Source organism: Vipera ursinii, assembly GCF_947247035.1.
Source record: "Vipera ursinii genome assembly, chromosome: 2".
Lineage (NCBI taxonomy): Eukaryota > Metazoa > Chordata > Lepidosauria > Squamata > Viperidae > Vipera > Vipera ursinii.
Window position 1 is genome coordinate 239,612,952 of NC_139513.1, and position 18,308 is coordinate 239,631,259.

Sequence of the window (18,308 nt, forward strand, 5' to 3'; positions counted from 1 at the left end):
CCGAGACCCCCATTTTCACCCCCAAAAACTGGAAAAAGTTCGTGACTCGAGTATAAGCCGATCCGCCGTTCTGCAAGCCTCTGCCGCCAGCAGAGGCTCGATCCGCCATTTTGCAAGCCTGAATACACAGGAATACCATGTGTGGCCGCGGCTCTCGGGGAAGCCCTGGCTGTCCGCTTCCTCGCTCCACGCTGCCATTCGGGGCCCGCGCGTTCCCCGGGAAAATCGCGGTGCCCAGCAGGCGAGGAAACACGCCCGCTCCAGTCGCCCCCCCTTCCCTCAGGAGACGCGAAGCAAGTGACCGCCCGGAGCTTACCGAGGACTTGCGCGCGGCCGAGGCTTCAGTGCTTCCAGGATCGCGCGCACCTCTCCCAAGCCGCCGCCGTCCGGAGACCTGCCGAAGTTTGGGGAGATTTGGGGAGGTGCGCGCGCACCTCCCCAAACCTCCCCAAACGTCAGCAGGTCTCTGGATCTCCGTGCCCTGCCTGCCTGCTTCTTTCCGCAGCGGAAAGAAGCAGGCAGGCAGGTCACGGAGATCCGGAGACCTGCTGACGTTTGGGGAGGTTTGGGCACCTCCCCAAACCTCCCCAAACGTCGGCAGGTCTCCGGATCTCCGTGCCTTGCCTGCCTGCTTCTTTCCGCTGCGGAAAGAAGCAGGCAGGCAGGTCACGGAGATCCGGAGACCTGCTGACATTTGGGGAGGTTTGGGCACCTCCCCAAACCTCCCCAAACGTCGGCAGGTCTCCGGATCTCCGTGCCTTGCCTGCCTGCTTCTTTCCGCAGCGGAAAGAAGCAGGCAGGCAAGGCACGGAGATCAGGAGACCTGCCGACGTTTGGGGAGGTTTGGGGAGGTGCGCGCGCACCTCCCCAAACCTCCCCAAACTTCGGCAGGTCTCCGGACGGCGGTGGCTTGGGAGAGGTGCGCGCAATCCCAGAAGCACCAAAGCCTCGGCCGCGCACAAGTCCTTGGTAAGTTTTTTTTGTTGACTGGAGTATAAGCCGAAGTGGAATTTTTCAGCCCAAAAAGTGGGCTGAAAAATTCGGCTTATACTCAAGTATATACGGTATATTTCCATGTACTTTTCAATGATATACCTCTGATATAATCCAGGAACATTTTCTCCATAATATAAAAAGTCTTACATTTTAACAGTTACAACCAACACTTGTATTTTCTCCATAACTGAAGTTCCCTGAGTAAATTAAAGAATTTAAAATTAAAAACTGAAAGACAAAAATAGTTCAAACAAGAAAATATACTAATAAATAATATGAGAATTATATATCAGAATCCAGTCTAATGCAAATTTTTAATATTAAAAGAAAAAAGTATGCAAATATCTGAAAGGACATCTTAAATTATTCCTAGCTGATCAAATCTTACTTTCCTAGTTTAAAAATATATTTCACTGAGTTAATTAGGAAAAAGACCAAGCAAACACAGCATTTTTTCCTGTAACATTGTTTTATGTACAGCTGATGAAATCCCAATGGAAGATAAGAATCTCAGAGTTTGATCCTGAAGCCATAAGCCAACATGGATTTCTGGTATCTAGAAAGGTGAGAATAAATGGGAATATCCACAATAATTTCTTCTTGTGGAACTTTCTGCATAAGTTTCTTTCGGTCCTCCCCATGGCAAAGCCTCTCACTCTTCTCCAGAAATAGGGTGTCTTCTCGGGCTCCACTATATAGTTCAACCTGGTCAGCATGCTAATGAAGGAAAATCAGTTGTTTTATATCCATGTAGAAAGAGACTTCCAATAATGATAGGATTAACATTGATATTAATTTATTTGAAATACAGGTAGTCCTTGAGTTATGACCACAATTGAGCCCAACTGTTGGTAAGCGAGACATTTGTTAAGTGAGTTTTGCCCCACTTTATACCTTTCTTGCCACAGTTGTTAAGTGAATCACTGCAGATGTTAAGTTTGTAACATGGTTGTTATGTGAATCTGGCTTCCCCGTAGACTTTACTTGTCAGAAGGTCAAAAAAGGGATCACATGAGCCAGGACACTGCAACTGTCATAAATATGAGTCAGTTGCCAAAAGTCTGAATTTTGATCACATGACTGCAGAGATGCTGCAACAGTCGTAAGTATGAAAATCGGTCATAAGTTACATTTTTCAGTGCCATTGTAACTTTGAAAGGTAACTAAATGAATTGTTGTACATCAAAGATTACCTGTAATATATTTATGCACGTAAACACCCTTACAAGTGAAACTCGAAAAATTAGAATATCGTGCAAAAGTTCATTTATTTCAGTAATGAGAAACTAATATATGAGATAGACTCATTACATGCAAAGCAAGATAGTTCAAGCCGTGATTTGTCATAATTGTGATGATTATGGTGTACAGCTCATGAAAACCCCAAATCCACAATCTCAGAAAATTAGAATATTACATGCAATCAATAAAACAAGGAGTGTACATAGAACAATATCGGACCTCTGTAAAGTATAAGCATGCATATGTACTCAGTACTTGGTTTGGGCCCCTTTTGCAGCAATTACTGCCTCAATGCGGCCTGGCATGGAAGCTATCAGCCTGTAGCACTGCTGAGGTGTTATGGAAGACCAGGATGCTTCAATAGCGGCCTTCAGCTCTTCTGCATTGTTCGGTCTCATGTCTCTCATCTTTCTCTTGGCAATGCCCCATAGATTCTCTATGGGGTTCAGGTCAGGCGAGTTTGCTGGCTAATCAAGCACAGTAATCCCACGGTCATTGAACCAGGTTTTGGTGCTTTTGGCAGTGTGGGCAGGTGCCAAGTCCTGCTGGAAAATGAAGTCAGCATCCCCATAAAGCTCGTCTGCGGAAGGAAGCATGAAGTGCTCCAAAATCTCCTGGTAGATGGCTGTGTTAACCCTGGACTTAATGAAGCACAGTGGACCAACACCAGCAGACGACATGGCTCGCCAAATCAACACAGACTGTGGAAACTTCACACTGGACTTCAAGCATCTTGCAGTGTGTGCCTCTCCATTCTTCCTCCAGACTCTGGGTCCTTGGTTTCCAAATGAGATGCAAAAGTTGCTCTCATCAGAAAAGAGGACTTTGGACCACTGAGCAACAGACCAGGTCTGTTTTTCTTTAGCCCAGGTAAGACGATTCTGATGTTATTTGTTGTTCAGGAGTGGCTTGACAAGAGGAATATGACATTTGAAGCCCATGTCCAGGTTCCGTCTGTGTGTGGTGGCTCTTGATGCACTGACTCCAGCCTCAGTCCACTCCTTGTGAAAGTCCCCAACACTTTCGAATGGCCTTTTCCTGACAATCCTCTCCAGGCTGCGGTCATCCCTGCTGCTTGTGCACCTTTTTCTTCCACACTTTTCCCTTCCACATAACTTTCTATTAATGTGCTTTGATACAGCACTTTGGGAACATCCAACTTCTTTTGCAATTACCTTTTGAGGCTTTCCCTCCCTCCTTATGGAGGGTGTCAATGATGGGTTTCTGCACAACTGTCAGGTCAGCAGTCTTCCCCATGATTGTGATTCCTACTGAACCAGACTGAGAGACCATTTAAAGGCTCAGGAACCCTTTGCAGGTGTTATGGCTTAATTAGTTGATTAGAGTGGGACACTTTGAGCCTAGAATATTGCACCTTTTCACAATATTCTAATTTTCTGTGATTATGGATTTGGGGTTTTCATGAGCTGTAAGCTATAATCATCACAATTAAATCACGGCTTGAACTATCTTGCTTTGCATGTAATGAGTTTATCATTACATTGGACCCCTACCAATCGGGCTTTAGGCCCGGGTACAGCATGGAGACGGCATTGGTCGCACTGGTGAATGATCTCTGGTGGGCTCAGGACAGGGGTTGCTCCTCTGTCCTAGTCCAATTAGACCTCTCAGCAGCTTTTGATACCATCGACCATGGTATCCTACTGCGACGCCTCAGGGGGGGAGTGGGTGGCACTGTTTTACAGTGGTTCTCCTCCTACCTCCTGGGTTGTTTGCAGTCGGTGTTGGCAGGGGGGCAGAGGTCGGCCTCGAGGCCTCTCGTTTGTGGAGTCCCTCAGGGGTCGTTCCTCTCACCCCTTCTGTTCAACATCTATATGAAGCCGCTGGGTGAGATCATTCGTGGTTTTGGGGTGGGGTATCATCAGTATGCTGATGATACCCAGCTTTTTATTTCCACCCCAGATCAACCCAGTGATGCCCTCGCTGTGATGTCCCGTTGCCTGGAGGCGGTGAGGGTCTGGATGGGGAGGAACAGGCTTCGTCTAAATCCCGACAAGACCAAGTGGCTGTGCATACCGCATCTCAGGTTGTCCACTCTATCCCATCTTTATCTATAGGGGGTGAGGTGTTACCCCCCGTAGATAGGGCTCGCAACTTGGGTGTCCTCCTTGACTCACAGCTCAGTTTAGAAGATCATATAGGAGCTGTGACCAGGGGGGCTTTTGCCCAGGTTCGCCTGGTGCACCAGTTGCGGCCCTATTTGGACCGAGATGCCCTACGCACAGTCACTCATGCGCTTGTGACCTCTCGGATAGACTACTGCAATGCTCTCTACATGGGGCTGCCCTTGAATACGATTCAGAGGCTCCAGCTGGTGCAGAATGCGGCCGCGCGAGTTGTGATGGGGGTCTCCCAATACTCCCATGTAACACCTCTGCTCCGCGAGCTGCATTGGCTTCCAGTTGTCTTCTGGGTGAGATTCAAGGTGCTGGTGATGACCTATAAGGCCCTAAATGGCATGGGCCCGGATTATTTATGGGAGTACCTTTTGCCGGCGTTAACTTCCCATTGTCCTGTGCGCTCCCATAGAGAGGGCCTCCTCAGGGTGCCGTCGGTCAGGGAGTGTTGACTGGCGGCCCCCAGAGGGAAAGCATTCTCTGTGGGTGCGCTTGCCCTCTGGAACCAGCTTCCTGTTGAGCTCCGGATGGCTCCCGACCTTCGCTCTTTTCACCGCGACCTGAAGACTTGGCTATTTGAACTTGCCTGCCTGGACTGAGGGATTGGGGTTTTAGATTTTAAATTTTAGAACATGTTTTATTGTTTAGGGCTACTTGGTTTAATTTTTTTTATATATATTATGTGTTGTATATAGTGTTTTAATTACCCTGTACACCGCCCCGAGTCCTTCGGGAGAGGGGCGGTATATAAATCCAAATAATAAATAAATAAATAAATAATATATTAGTTTCCCCTTTTAAGTTGCATTACTGAAATAAATGAACTTTTGCACGATATTCTAATTTTTTGAGTTTCACCTGTATATTACAACCAGTTCAGTCAAAAGAGTCTCTGGATGGTGAACAACAAACCAGAAACCAAATAATAAAATATACCACTATTACTAATCATAATTGAATACTAGTATTGTAAGTCCATGAGCAGAGAAAAATTACAGTGGATTTATCTGAGTATGTGGTATGTACTCTTGAGATCTTATCTGAGAGGTCTTAATTTCAAAAGCTTCGTTGAAGCATGCGATGCCCCCGATGAATAGCTCCACTCCATATTGTCAAACTTCAAAGTATCATTTTTTTTAAAAAAAAAATCACTGATGCCCATGCCTCTGTATTGTTTGAAGAGGAAAGCTCTTACATGAATAAAATAAAATGGTAATAAGTGGAGATGCCTTTTCTCTGTGTTCTGTTTGTTTGGAATCAGACTTGGAAAGGTCTTTGAGTACAACTGCCTGCTATACAGAAATTCAAATTGATATACCCCAGACAGATGGTCAGCTAACTTCTAATGAATACATCCAGTGAAAGGAAACACACCATCTCTCTTTCCGGGCCATTGATTTAATTATCAAATTAATTTTTTTGAAAGTGTTTTCTCCCACTAACATTTAACTAGAACCCGTCTTCCTATAACTTCAGTCCTTTATTCTATATCCTCTGGAATGATGGAAAATGGTCTTGAATTTCTTCTATAGGACATCCTTTCAGATATTCAGAAAACTGTCTTAACGTTTCTCAATTGCCTTTTCTCAGTTGAATTCTACCCAGCTGTTTCATTCCCTTGTTGTTGTTATCGTTAATGTAACTTAAAGTTGACTCGTAGTGACTATCTGAACAAGTCTTTACAGTTTGCTTGGCAAAATTTCAGAACTGGTTTGCCAGTTGAACTGGTCCAAGGCCACCCTCCTGGCTTTGTTCCTAAGGTACAGTGGTGGGATTCAGATATGTGAACAACTGGTTCTCTGTGTGGATGCTGCCCAGCCATTCTGGGCTTGGGCAACAAAAATTTAGCTACTGGTTCTGCTGAAGTGGTGCGAACTGGCTGAATCCCACCACTGCTAAGGTGGGATTAGAACTCATGGTTTCCCAGATTTTAGTCTGGTGCCTTAATCACAACACGAAATTCACTCTCTATTCCCAAATTAATCCCTGTTATCCTTCTTGAACCACTTCAGAATTTTCTGAATTCTCCTTAAAATGTGGTGCCTGGAAAGGTACTCAAAGTAGTATCTCACTACATCATACATATATGTTTCATTAAGGATGTCTGGGCAATCATGGGTAAAGAGCCATGTTTGCCTTGGACATCAGGTTGAGCATGATTTTCTTCCTCTTTAATAGAAGAAAGAATGAGCTATTAAATTTGATAGGACTCAATAGTGATTTAATAAGTATTTATTGAGAGACAGTTTGGTGTAATGGTTAAGGCACCAGGCTAGAGACTGGAAGGCTATGAATTCTAGTGCTACCATAGGCACAAAGCCAGCTGAATGACCTTGAGCCAGTCACTTTCTCTCAGTTCCAAGGAGGAGGCAATGGCAAACCATTTCTGAAAAACTTTGCCAAGAAAACTGCAGGGATTTGTCCAGGCAGTCTCTGAGAACCAGACATGATTGACAGAGTAAAACACAATTATTACATTTTTATTGAAAAGTTTTACAATACAATTTTCCATTAAAAACCCCCATCCCCCCCGACCCTCCCCTCCCCAGCTCCCCCCTCCCTCTTCCCTCCCTTGCCTCCCCCCTTCCCCCCTCCCTCTTCCCTCCCCGTACCTCCCCCCCACCCTCCTCCCCCCCCCGGACTTCCCAGAGCTAAATACAAGGTATATATATATAAAAACAATCATAAGCAACCATATACTAACAACCATAAATTCTAAAATCCATCACCCTCTAACTTGTATAAGAACAAACAAAACTTAACATTATTAAATATATATAAAAAAGAAAATTGGAAAAGAAAAGAAAAAACACGAAAGAAGACTTATTCAAATGCTAGATAAAACTTCTTAACCCTATACTTATTCTGGATAAACTCAATCCACTTTCTCCATTCCATAATATAACGTTCTTGCGAGTGATCTTTCAAATAAGCCGATATCTTCGCCATCTCTGCCAGGTCGGAAACCTTTAAAGTCCATTCTTCTATGGTCGGCAGCTCCTCTTTCTTCCAATATTGTCCTATCAAAAGTCTTGCTGCCGTAATTAAATTCAGCATCAACTTAGAGTCCACCACTGTAGCATCAACAATTATTCCCAACAAAAAAAATTGCGGACAAAACTTTATCCTTCTTTTAAAAATCTTCTGTATATTCCACCAGATTTTAATCCAAAAGGCCTTAACCTTTTTACATGTCCACCATATGTGAAAATATGTTGCATCTTCAGCCCCGCACCTCCAACACTTAGGCTGATAATTCGGGTACATACTTGCAAGTTTTTTAGGATCTAAATGCCATCTATAAAACATCTTATAAAAATTCTCTCTTAAGTTTTGAGCTTGAGTAAATTTCACATTCCTCACCCAAATCTTCTCCCACATATCCATAGTAATAACTTCCTGGATATTTTGGGCCCATTTTATCATACAGTCCTTAACAAGCTCTGTTTCTGAATCAATCTCAATCAGTGCAAGATATATCCGTTTAATGTGTGCAGGTCCCTGATGTCTAATTTGCTTTATCAAATTTTCATCAATCGTTGCAAATCCAATTTTCTGGTCTTCTTTCCACCTGGCCCGTAGCTGAGTATATTGAAACCATGTTTGTACAACCTTCTCTTCTCGCAAGAAGCTATATGATTTCAAACACCAAACATTCCTTTCTAAACTTAAAATTTCCTTGTAGGTAGTCTCATCGTGTTTGAAACCAGCATGTATATTTTCTATTGCGTGTTTTGGAATTGCCCACAATGGTATCTTACAACTTAGCTTATGTCTATACTTCTTCCAAACTCTCAGCAATGCCTGTCTTAGAATATGCGTCCTAAACACGGTACCTACCTTCTTATCATACAACAAATATGCATGCCAGCCAAACAACAAATCATGGCCCTCAAGATTTAATAACCTCGATTGCGTCAAGTTAATCCAATCACTTATTCCTACTAATGCAGCAGCTTCATAATATAATTTAAAATTAGGCAATTTAAGGCCACCTCTCTCACGAATATCCTGCATAATCTTAAGTTTAACTCGTGGCTTTTTCCCTGCCCACACAAATTTATTGATACCACGCTGCCATTCCTCCAAGTTAGAATCTTTCTTAAGAATCGGTATCATTTGAAATAAAAATAAAAATTTGGGCAGGACATTCATTTTCACTGCTGCAATCCGTCCCAACAAAGTCAATTGCAATTTTTGCCAACTCTCCAATTCTTTTTGAATTTTCCCCCACAATTTTTCGTAATTATTTTTATATAACTTTGTATTCGAGGGCGACAAAATTACCCCCAAATATTTAACCCTTTTAACAATCTCAAATCCAGTTAATCCTTCCAAGAAGGCCTTCTGTGAAACTGTCATGTTTCTAGCCAAAATTTTAGTTTTCTGTACATTTACTTTAAATCCAGAAACCTTCCCATATTGTGTTATTATCTCTATCAGGTCCACAACAGAATTCTCTGGCTGGGTCACTGTAACAACCAGATCATCTGCAAATGCTCTCAATCTATAATCTTGATCTCCAACTTGTATCCCCTTAATTTTTTCCGAATTCCGAATCTTGTTCAATAATATCTCTAAAGTTAATACAAATAGCAAGGGCGATAACGGACATCCTTGCCTTGTACCCTTCTCAATATTACATACTGCCGTCAAGCTATTGTTAACTATGATTCGGGCAGTTTGCTTTTGATATAATGCCCTAATCGGCTGCAAGAAATTTTCCCCAAAATCCATTTTATCTAACATTCTCAACAGAAATTGCCAATTCAATTGATCAAAAGCCTTTTCAGCATCTAAAAAGATTAGCGCTGCAGAGATCTGGTTGTGTCTTTCCAAAAACTCTAACACATCAACTATATGTCTAACATTATTTTTCATTTGCCTACCACTAATAAACCCCGTTTGATCCCCATGAATCACCTGTTGCAGAACCCTCATCAGTCTATTAGCCAAAACCTTAGCAAATATCTTATAATCTGTATTTAAAAGCGAAATCGGTCTGTAATTTTTAACTTGAGTAGCATCCTGATCTTCCTTCGGAATCAATGAGATAAAAGCTGTTCTCCAAGACGGTGGCACCTTTCCCCCCCTCTGGATTGTCTGGAACAGTTCCTTTAACGGTTTTATCATCTCAAATTGTAAATTTTTATAAAAGGCCGCAGACAAGCCATCCGTACCGGGCGCCTTATCAACCTTCAAATCCTTAATTGCTGTAAGGATTTCTTCTTCTGTGATCAGTTGGTTAATCCCCTCTCTTTGTGCTTGCGTAAGGACCGGAATATTAGCATTCTCCAAATATTTATCAATGTCTTTTACCTCAATTTCCTCTTTGGTATATAATTTCGAATAAAAATCCACAAAAGCATCCTTAATTAGATTCTGTTGAAACACAACCCTTCCTTTATATTCAATCTTGTCTATGTTAGAGGCCCTTTGTTTCTTCCTCAGTCTATAGGCTAACCATCTGCCTGGTTTATTAGCGTTGCAAAAAGTATTATGCCTAGCAAACCGCAGATTGGTTGCCACTTGGTCTGCCATTAATTTATCAAATTGTCCTCTTAACAGCCTAATAGCCTCTTTAATCTTCACGTCCCCTGGATTCAAAATCAAAACCCTTTCTTTTTCCTTTATTTCATTCTCCAGTTCTTTCCTTCTAGTTTCCATTACACGTCTACGTCTATTATTCATATATATCAACACCCCTCTCATATAGGCCTTACTAGCATCCCAAACCATATCCATCGAGGTACCCTTATTCATATTAATCTCGAAAAAATCCTTCATCCGCTGTTTACATTCTTCCACATTTTTCTGATCTCTAAACAAGTTCTCATTTAGGCGCCACGAGCGCCTATCTCTTTTCTCCTTATCAATCTCCAACCAAACTGGACTGTGGTCTGAAATAGTTCTTGCACATATCTTCACTTTTTTAGTTCTCAAAAAGAAGTCATTAGTCAACAAAATAAAATCAATCCTTGAGAAAGATTGGTGTCTGTCAGAGTAAAAAGTATAATCCTTCTCCTGCAGGTGCCTCTCACGCCAGATATCTCGCAATTCCAAATCATCCTTCAATTCAAAAAAAGTTTTAGGCAATCTGGCGTGGCTTGGAACACGCTTAAAAGCTCCAGCTTTATCCAAGTGTACATCCAGAACACCATTCCAATCTCCCATAAAAATAAAAGATTTATAATCCAACTGGGTAAGCTTTGTATGAAGTAAGCTAAAAAAATCAGCTTGTTGTTGGTTAGGTGCATATAGTCCAACTAGAAGCATCTTTTTACCTTCTAACAGCAGCTCAATCATAACATATCTTCCATGCTTATCTGCTTCAATTAAATCTGCTGTTAGAGCACTTTTAACATAAACAACTACTCCATTTTTCTTATTCTCTGCAGAGGCAACAAAATGCGTACCCAGTCTCGCGTTCAATAAATACTTTTGATCCAAAACTCTAATATGCGTTTCTTGCAAACATATAACGTCTATCTTAAATTGCTTTAAATATTGAAAAACTTTCTTCCTCTTCTGCGGTGAATTCAGTCCATTAACATTCCAAGTTAAGAATTTAGTTGCCATGAATATTCTCCAGAAGCCCATGGACCACAGCCTTGATAGGACTAACTTCTTTAGGCCGAGCTCCTCCCACAGCTTGACTGTATGTACGTTGCGAAGAAACTGAAGACTTTTGTTGATCTTGTTCTATTATTTTCTTTGCTCGTTTTAAAGCAGCACGCGTCACTCTTTGCTCTCTAGGATCATCCAAAGAAGTTGTAACTTGATCTCCTCCCACTCCACTTTCCTCCGTTTCCTCCTCTTGTTGTTCTTCTTCTCCAGATCCTTTCCCAGCTTCCAGGAGCGTTAATGGAGTTGCTTTTAAAACATTGTTGTAAAAATCACGCGCTTGCTTCACAGTAATCAACCGGTACCTTTTACCTTCATGCATCACCATCAGCCCCTGAGGAATCTCCCATCTGAACCTTATATCTCTTTGCTTGAGCTCATGCACGAGGAATGTATAATCCTTCCTTCCCCTTAAAATCCTTGGAGGAATTTCTTTTAAAACCAAAAATTATTACATTTTTAAAATGAGGCCTCTGTTGTTCTGCATAAAAAGTGTAATTGTTTCCCTGATTCCTACCTGCAAATGTAATGCTCGGTATTTCATATCTTGTTTCCAGGGCATCACATAATGTTTTGGAATCATCCCATGTTTGCATGAAAAACTTGGTAAATGGCAGTGAATAAACCTGGGAATATAATAAGCAAGTAAGGAGGTGATAAATAAATGCATAAAAGTGTGAAAAGGATAGCACTGCCATACATTAAAACATCTCACAATCTACCATGCAACCACTTGGCCCCACCTTAGCACACAATGTAAATAAAGATGTCCAAAACATCCTAAGTAAACCAAAAGTCCCAGCATCCCCAGAAGAAAAAACAGGACTCATCTTACTACAACAGTGTAAGAATTGTAACAGCCACTGTGCAGGACAAACAGGCAGAAGATTAGCAGAGTGCATCTAAGAACACCAACTATCAGTTAGAAGACATGATGAAAAGTCCTTAATTTCACAACACATGGACACATTTAGCCATAGTTTCAACTGGGAAACTGTGAGTATCCTAGACCAAGCCAAATCCAAAAATGCTAGAGAATTTCTGAAAGCCTAGCACTCCTGACAAATTGGCCATCAAGAGACATATAGATATAAACAACATTTACATACTATTCAAAAGACACAGTCAAAAAGCCAAAAAGGGAACAAAAAGACTCAAACACCTCCTCATCAGAAATCAATACCCAGATGAGCAGAAATTAACATCAAGGACTTCCGTTCCTGCACAATAGCGCAGCAGTCGAGGGCTTCAGGGCTCCGTGCTCTTTGGCTGAGTTTCTTCCAGTTAGGGGACCCTAAATGGGCCAGAAGCCACCCCGAAGAGGCGGCAAAGAAGGAAGTCCCGGGGACCACGGAGAGATGGCAGTCGACCTAATTGGTCCAGGAGAAGCCTTCCAGAAACCAACAGGAGAAAGGCTAGCCTAACTTCAGAGTCTAGCCCAAGCTACAAGCAACTGAAGTCAAAAGCACTATTTTAAGCTGATTGTAAACAGCGTGTTTGAATCTGGATAAGAACATCGATTTTCTCTATCCTACTTATCAACTTTCCTAAAGAAAAAAAAATCCCAAGAAGCAAAAAACCTCTGAAAGTGAAGGAGGGGGATCTTTGCCCCAATCTTTTATGAACAGAAGCGGTGAATTAAACCTTTTATGGAGAACCAAAACATATTGAAATGAAATGAAATTACTATAAAACCTAAATCTGGATAAGTTTGAAATTGCTGAATGGTTAAGATTCTCATTTTAAAGGAATTTTTTTCATTTTGAAAATTTGAAAAATAAACCGGTGCTGACATCTAGTGGTGGATAAAGACTATGACAGGTATGGCTTTCATATAGGACTTGGCAAAATCTGGAAAAAACTAATTTCTACTTGTGACCTTCAAAGCTCTAACAATACAGAACAGCTGTGACAAAAAAGAAAACAATCTGGGCTGCAGACAAAGAGAGACTTATAAACTTTAGGGAACAAAAAAAAACTTTTTTGAACTTTTTGGATTACAAGTATCTATTTAACTCTGACCCCCAAAGCTATTTGCAGAGAAAAGAAGATTTGGATTCTTGGTCATCATGGAAAATCAGAGATATATAGAAAGAACCTATCAAGAAAAAATAAATACTTTTCAAGAGGAGACATGTGATATGTTGCAGCTAATTTGAATAACAATAATTTCAAACCACAAAGAAATTCAAAATAACTTTGAAAATATAAACTAATTCATCTCCAATTTAACTTTACAACAAAAAAAAATCCCAGGAAACAACAGAGAAGGAACAGATAAAACAGACAACTGAATACAAATTTGAGGATAGAGACTTAAAGATGGAACCTAACAAAACAAAGAAGTATGATTTAACTCAAGTGGGAAAAAAATTACAATACTGGATTTGGAAAAGACAATTTATACTTTAACACCACAAAACAAAATTGAGGATAAGAAACAAGATTGGATGAAATGCAGATACCAGGAAAAACACTTGAACTGGAGAGACAAAAAATGATAAGAGAAGCAGAGAGAAAAAGAAAGATTTTCAACAAAAATGAGTTGGCAAATACCTCTCACAAAGATATTGTTCTTGACTTACCTTTCATATCTACAGTAACACCTACAAGAATATAGAAAGATTCTTTGACTCAGCAGAACATATTGATTAAGAAAGATACTGGGCAAAAGAAAAAGGCTAAAGTGAAAATTAAGAAAATAGACGATGGGGCCTATCAGAGACTATATTTAAAAAAGAAACACTTGTTCAAATATGGTTAAAGAAATAGAAAAATTTCCGATGTGAATTTGACTAAGAGGGAAGAGCCCCTCAAGTAACATAGTACTTTCTTTTTCTTCTTTCTTCTTATTTTATTTCTTGATATGAGTAATATAAAAGAGTTGGAATGGCTTATATCAGGGGTGTCAAACTCAATTTCACTGAGGGCCGCATCAGCACTGCAGTTGCCCTCAGGGGGCCAGGTGGGTATGGCCAGGGTGGGCACGGTCTACTGAGTGGGCGTGGCTAGTGCGTATGGCCTACTGGGTGGGCATGGCCATACATCGTTCGCATCAAGGGTGCCTATGGGGGCCTGGGCAGGAGTGGGACAGATCTGAGGGTCTCTGGAAGGAGGGTCTCTGGGCCAGGGCCAAGGCAGTGAGGGTCGTTCCCTCACTGTTTCCAGGATGGCTTCGCGGGCCACATGAAACCACTTCTTGGGCCAGATCTGGCCCCCGGGCCTTGTGTTTGACATGTCTATTCTAGAACATTTATTTTGCAAAAAAGGGACTGATAGGAAATAAAACAAAATGCAGTCAAATGTAGTCAAATAAGAAAATAAAAGGGGAAAAAAGCAATTGGCACAAGATTGCTTTTCAGTGGAGAAGATCCAAGTACAGCTTTTAAATTCCATGCTTGTGTAACTTCATGTTAACATAGTATACCCTTAAGGCCTCTGTACTACATTCAATTGATGATGTGCATGCACAAACACGCATAACCAATTCATGAGTTCAGATAAAATATGTTCAGCTGAGAATCCACTGAAGAATTAACAAATAGGTTGCATGCATGCATGAAAAAAAAGCAAGACGTTTAAAATTGAAAAAGGTACAAGACAGGGATGCCCCCTATCACCATTATTGTTTGTTCTAACATTAGAGATTTTATTACCGTAATTAAAATTCGAGAGTCCTCTATGATAAAGGGAATTAAAATAAAACAGAATGATTATAGATTGAGAGCTTTTGCTGATGACTTGGTTGTGACAGTATCTCAACCGATACAGTCGGTTATAGATTTGATGAAAATTATAACTCAGTATGGTAAGGTTTCTAGGTTTAAGGTGAATAGTAATAAGACTAAGATATTATCTAAGAATATATCTATGAGTGAAAGGGAAATGTTAATTAAACTAACAGGTTTTGAAATAGTAAAAAAAGTTAAGTATTTGGGAGTGTATATTGCAGCTTCAAATGTAAAATTATATAAGAATAATTATGAAACATTATGGTTGAAGATACAAAGGGATTTAAATAATTGGAAAAAATTACAATTATCTTTATTGGGAAGGATTGCAGTTGTTAAAATGAATGTTCTGCCGAAGTTTCTTTTTTTGTTTCAAATGATACCTATATTGAAAAAGGATGCCAACCTTGATGAATGGCAGAAGGGTATTAATAAATTTATTTGGGCAGGGGAAAAACCAAGAGTTAAATTTAAGATTTTACAAGATGCTAGGGAAAGAGGGGGACTCAAGGCGCCGAATTTGAAACTGTATTATGATGCGGTGGTCTTGACATGGGTTAGCGATTGGTTTAATTTAACTAATAAGAGAATACTTCACCTTGAGGGTTGGGATTTGGTATATGGATGGCATGCATATTTGCTTTATGATAAAAAGGTGGATAGGGCTTTCAAATCTCATATTCTTAGAAGTGCCTTGTTGCGTGTCTGGAAAAAGTATTATTATAAGTTAAATTATAAAATACCGATTTAGGGAATTCCTGGACACGCGATAGAAGGTGTATCTATGGGAATGAGTTTGGATATGTTTTCCTATAAGGAATTACTTAGATTGGAAGGGAAGGATTGGCAACTTAAATCATTAGAGGAGTTAAGACAAGAAAACATGTTACTCTTGGTTTCAATATACCCAATTGAAAGCTAGGTGGAAGTTGGATCAGAAGGTTGGCATCACAATTAGATGAAAATTTAGTAAAACAAATTAGAAATTTAAATCGTGCACATATAAAGAGATATATAATGTTTTAATTGAATTGGACTCGGAAACAGAATTAGTTAAAGATTGTATGATAAAGTGGGCACAAAATATCCAGGAACCAATTCTGTTGGATACCTGGGAGGTAATTTGGGTTAGAAATGTTAAATTTACTCAGGCTCAAAATTTAAGAGAAAATTTTTATAAAATGTTTTATAGATGGCATCTGGATCCCAAAAAGTTGTCTAACATGTATCCTAACTTACAGTCTAAATGCTGGAGATGTGGTAGTTTAGAAACCACCTATTTTCATATGTGGTGGACTTGCAGAAATATAAAAGTTTTTTGGGTTAAAATTTGGTGGAACATTCAAAAGATTTTTAAAAGAAAGATAAAGTTCTCTCCGCAATTGTTTTTATTGGGCATTGTTGTAGATTGTGATGTTAAAGAAAGTAATTTGATGTTGAATTTGATAACAGCAGCACGGTTACTGGTGGGACAATACTGGAAGAAGGATAGTTTGCCTATTATAGAAGAATGGGTGTTTAAAGTTTCGAATCTTGCAGAAATGTCTAAGATTTCTGTTTATCTGAAGGATCATTCACAAGAAAGATATATTTCAGTTTGGAGGAGATGGATAGATTATATTCAGAATAAATATGGGACTAAAAAGTTCCATTTAGCTTATGAGTAGATTTTAGAGGGATATTGTTATTAATTTTAGTGTTAGTATTTTGTATGTATCTATGTTAAAGGGGAGTTAAAGCACGTTATGAATTTGGTTAATTTTATATTATGGATAATTTTTAGTTAGAATATGATTATTATAACTATAACCCTGTATTTAGCTCTGGGAAGTGGGGGGGGGAAGAGGGGTGGCTTGGGGTGGGTGGGTTTTGGGGATGTATTGTAAAATCTTTTTTTGTAAAACTCTTTAATAAAAAAAAGCAAGTCAATGTAACTTTGTCTCAATGTGTACCAAGGTCCCTGAAGTATAATGATTGTTGGATAGGATGCTGGTCACAGGACTGATTTAAACTGATATCTGTATATTCATAAAATCATGAACATGAGCTTCTCACATTGTTAAAAAAAGACACTTTAAAATATAACCACAAAAATGTTGCTTGTTTTTAGTATTTCTAAAGCGTTTTCCTATTTACATCTTTAAAGAGGATTACCAAAGAATTGGCAATTTTTGGCAGGGTTACTGCATTCTTAATTATTAACTTCAACATCTTCCATTTCTAAAATACCTTCTGTGCTTGTTTCTGTTATTTGCACAATAAACTGCAATTGAAAAGCAAGCACGATAACCCACTTGAGAAAAAATGGACATTAAAATCCATCTGTTTCTGATGGATGCTGCTTGAAAAGATACATTTTCATCCTCCCAAATATGTGTTGATTGAAATTCTGTCTTACCCTCTTAGGTCTGTATTGACCCCCTTGGAAATCCTATTGGTTTTAGACCCCTTAGGGGGTTCAGCTTCGGGGCAGCTCATGCTACAGGGACTGCTGCACTCTGTTATTGGTAACCTATCAAGCAAACTGGCGCCTGCATCAGAACAAGGATTATGATGCATCAGCCATTGTCAGGTTGATGACACAAATAATAAGAAATGCCCTCTCAATGGACACATGGCTAAAATCTAACAAAATCCAAACAAAGCTTTGACTGTTTCCCCGAGGTATTGATGAGGAAGCTCAGATGCTTATATATTTTGATGCAGGTGGAAAATATAAAGAACAGTAGGCTTACCGAGAGAAGAATATGGGGATGGGATCAAGATCATTGGACCTTTGAAAACCTAGACCAGACATGTCCAACACAAGGCCCAGGGGCCGGATTCGGCCCGCAAAGTGGTTTCATGCGGCCCGCGAAGCCATCCTGGAAACAGTGAGGGAACGGCCCTCACTGCCTTGGCCCTGGCCCAGAGACCCTCCTTCTGCCAGAGACCCTCAGATCTGTCCCACTCCTGCCCAGGCCCCCATAGGCACCCTTGATGCGAACGATGTAGAGCTGGCCATGCCCACCCAGTAGGCCATACACACTCTAGCCATGCCCACCCAGTAGGCCATGCCCACCCGGCCCCTTGAGGGCAACCGCAATGCTGATGCGGCCCTCAATGAAATTGAGTTTGACACCCCTGACCTAGACTATCAGGAAACAGGGCAAGACAGAAGGTATTGTTCTTAGCCTTGGGTGAAGATCAAACTAATTCAACAGAACCTTTATATATCATTAAATTATCAAACATAATTGTGCTTCCAATTTAATTTCGGTCTATTGGTGAGTATGCGGTTAGTAAGCTGAGCGCCAAAGAATTGAGGCCTTTGAACTATGGTGCTGGAGAAGACTCCTGCAAGTCCCTTGGACTACAAGGCGATCAAACCGGTCAGTCCTAGAGGAGATCAACCCTAGCTGCTCTTTAGGCGGCCAGATCCTGAAGCTAAAACTCAAATACTTTGGCCACTTAATGAGAAGGAAAGACTCACTGGAGAAGAGGCTAATGCTGGGAAAGATTGAGGGCAATAGAAGGGGACAACAGAGAATGAGGTGGCTGGATGGAGTCACTGAAGCAGTAGGCGTGAGCTTAAATG

At 40.5% G+C, this 18,308-nt stretch overlaps 1 protein-coding gene across 1 annotated transcript; it reads right to left on the minus strand.

The window, feature by feature from the left end:
• Positions 1-1,338: 1,338 nt before the first annotated feature.
• SPMIP10 (sperm microtubule inner protein 10) lies at positions 1,339-17,209 on the minus strand (the record flags this gene model as incomplete). The annotated part of the gene is made up of 4 exons (XM_083353503.1): positions 1,339-1,713; positions 11,518-11,626; positions 13,586-13,606; positions 17,130-17,209. The coding sequence occupies 4 exons, from the start codon at positions 17,207-17,209 to the stop codon at positions 1,507-1,509; spliced, it is 417 nt and encodes a 138-aa protein (XP_083209629.1). The 3' UTR covers positions 1,339-1,506.
• Between the last annotated feature and the right edge of the window lie 1,099 nt (positions 17,210-18,308).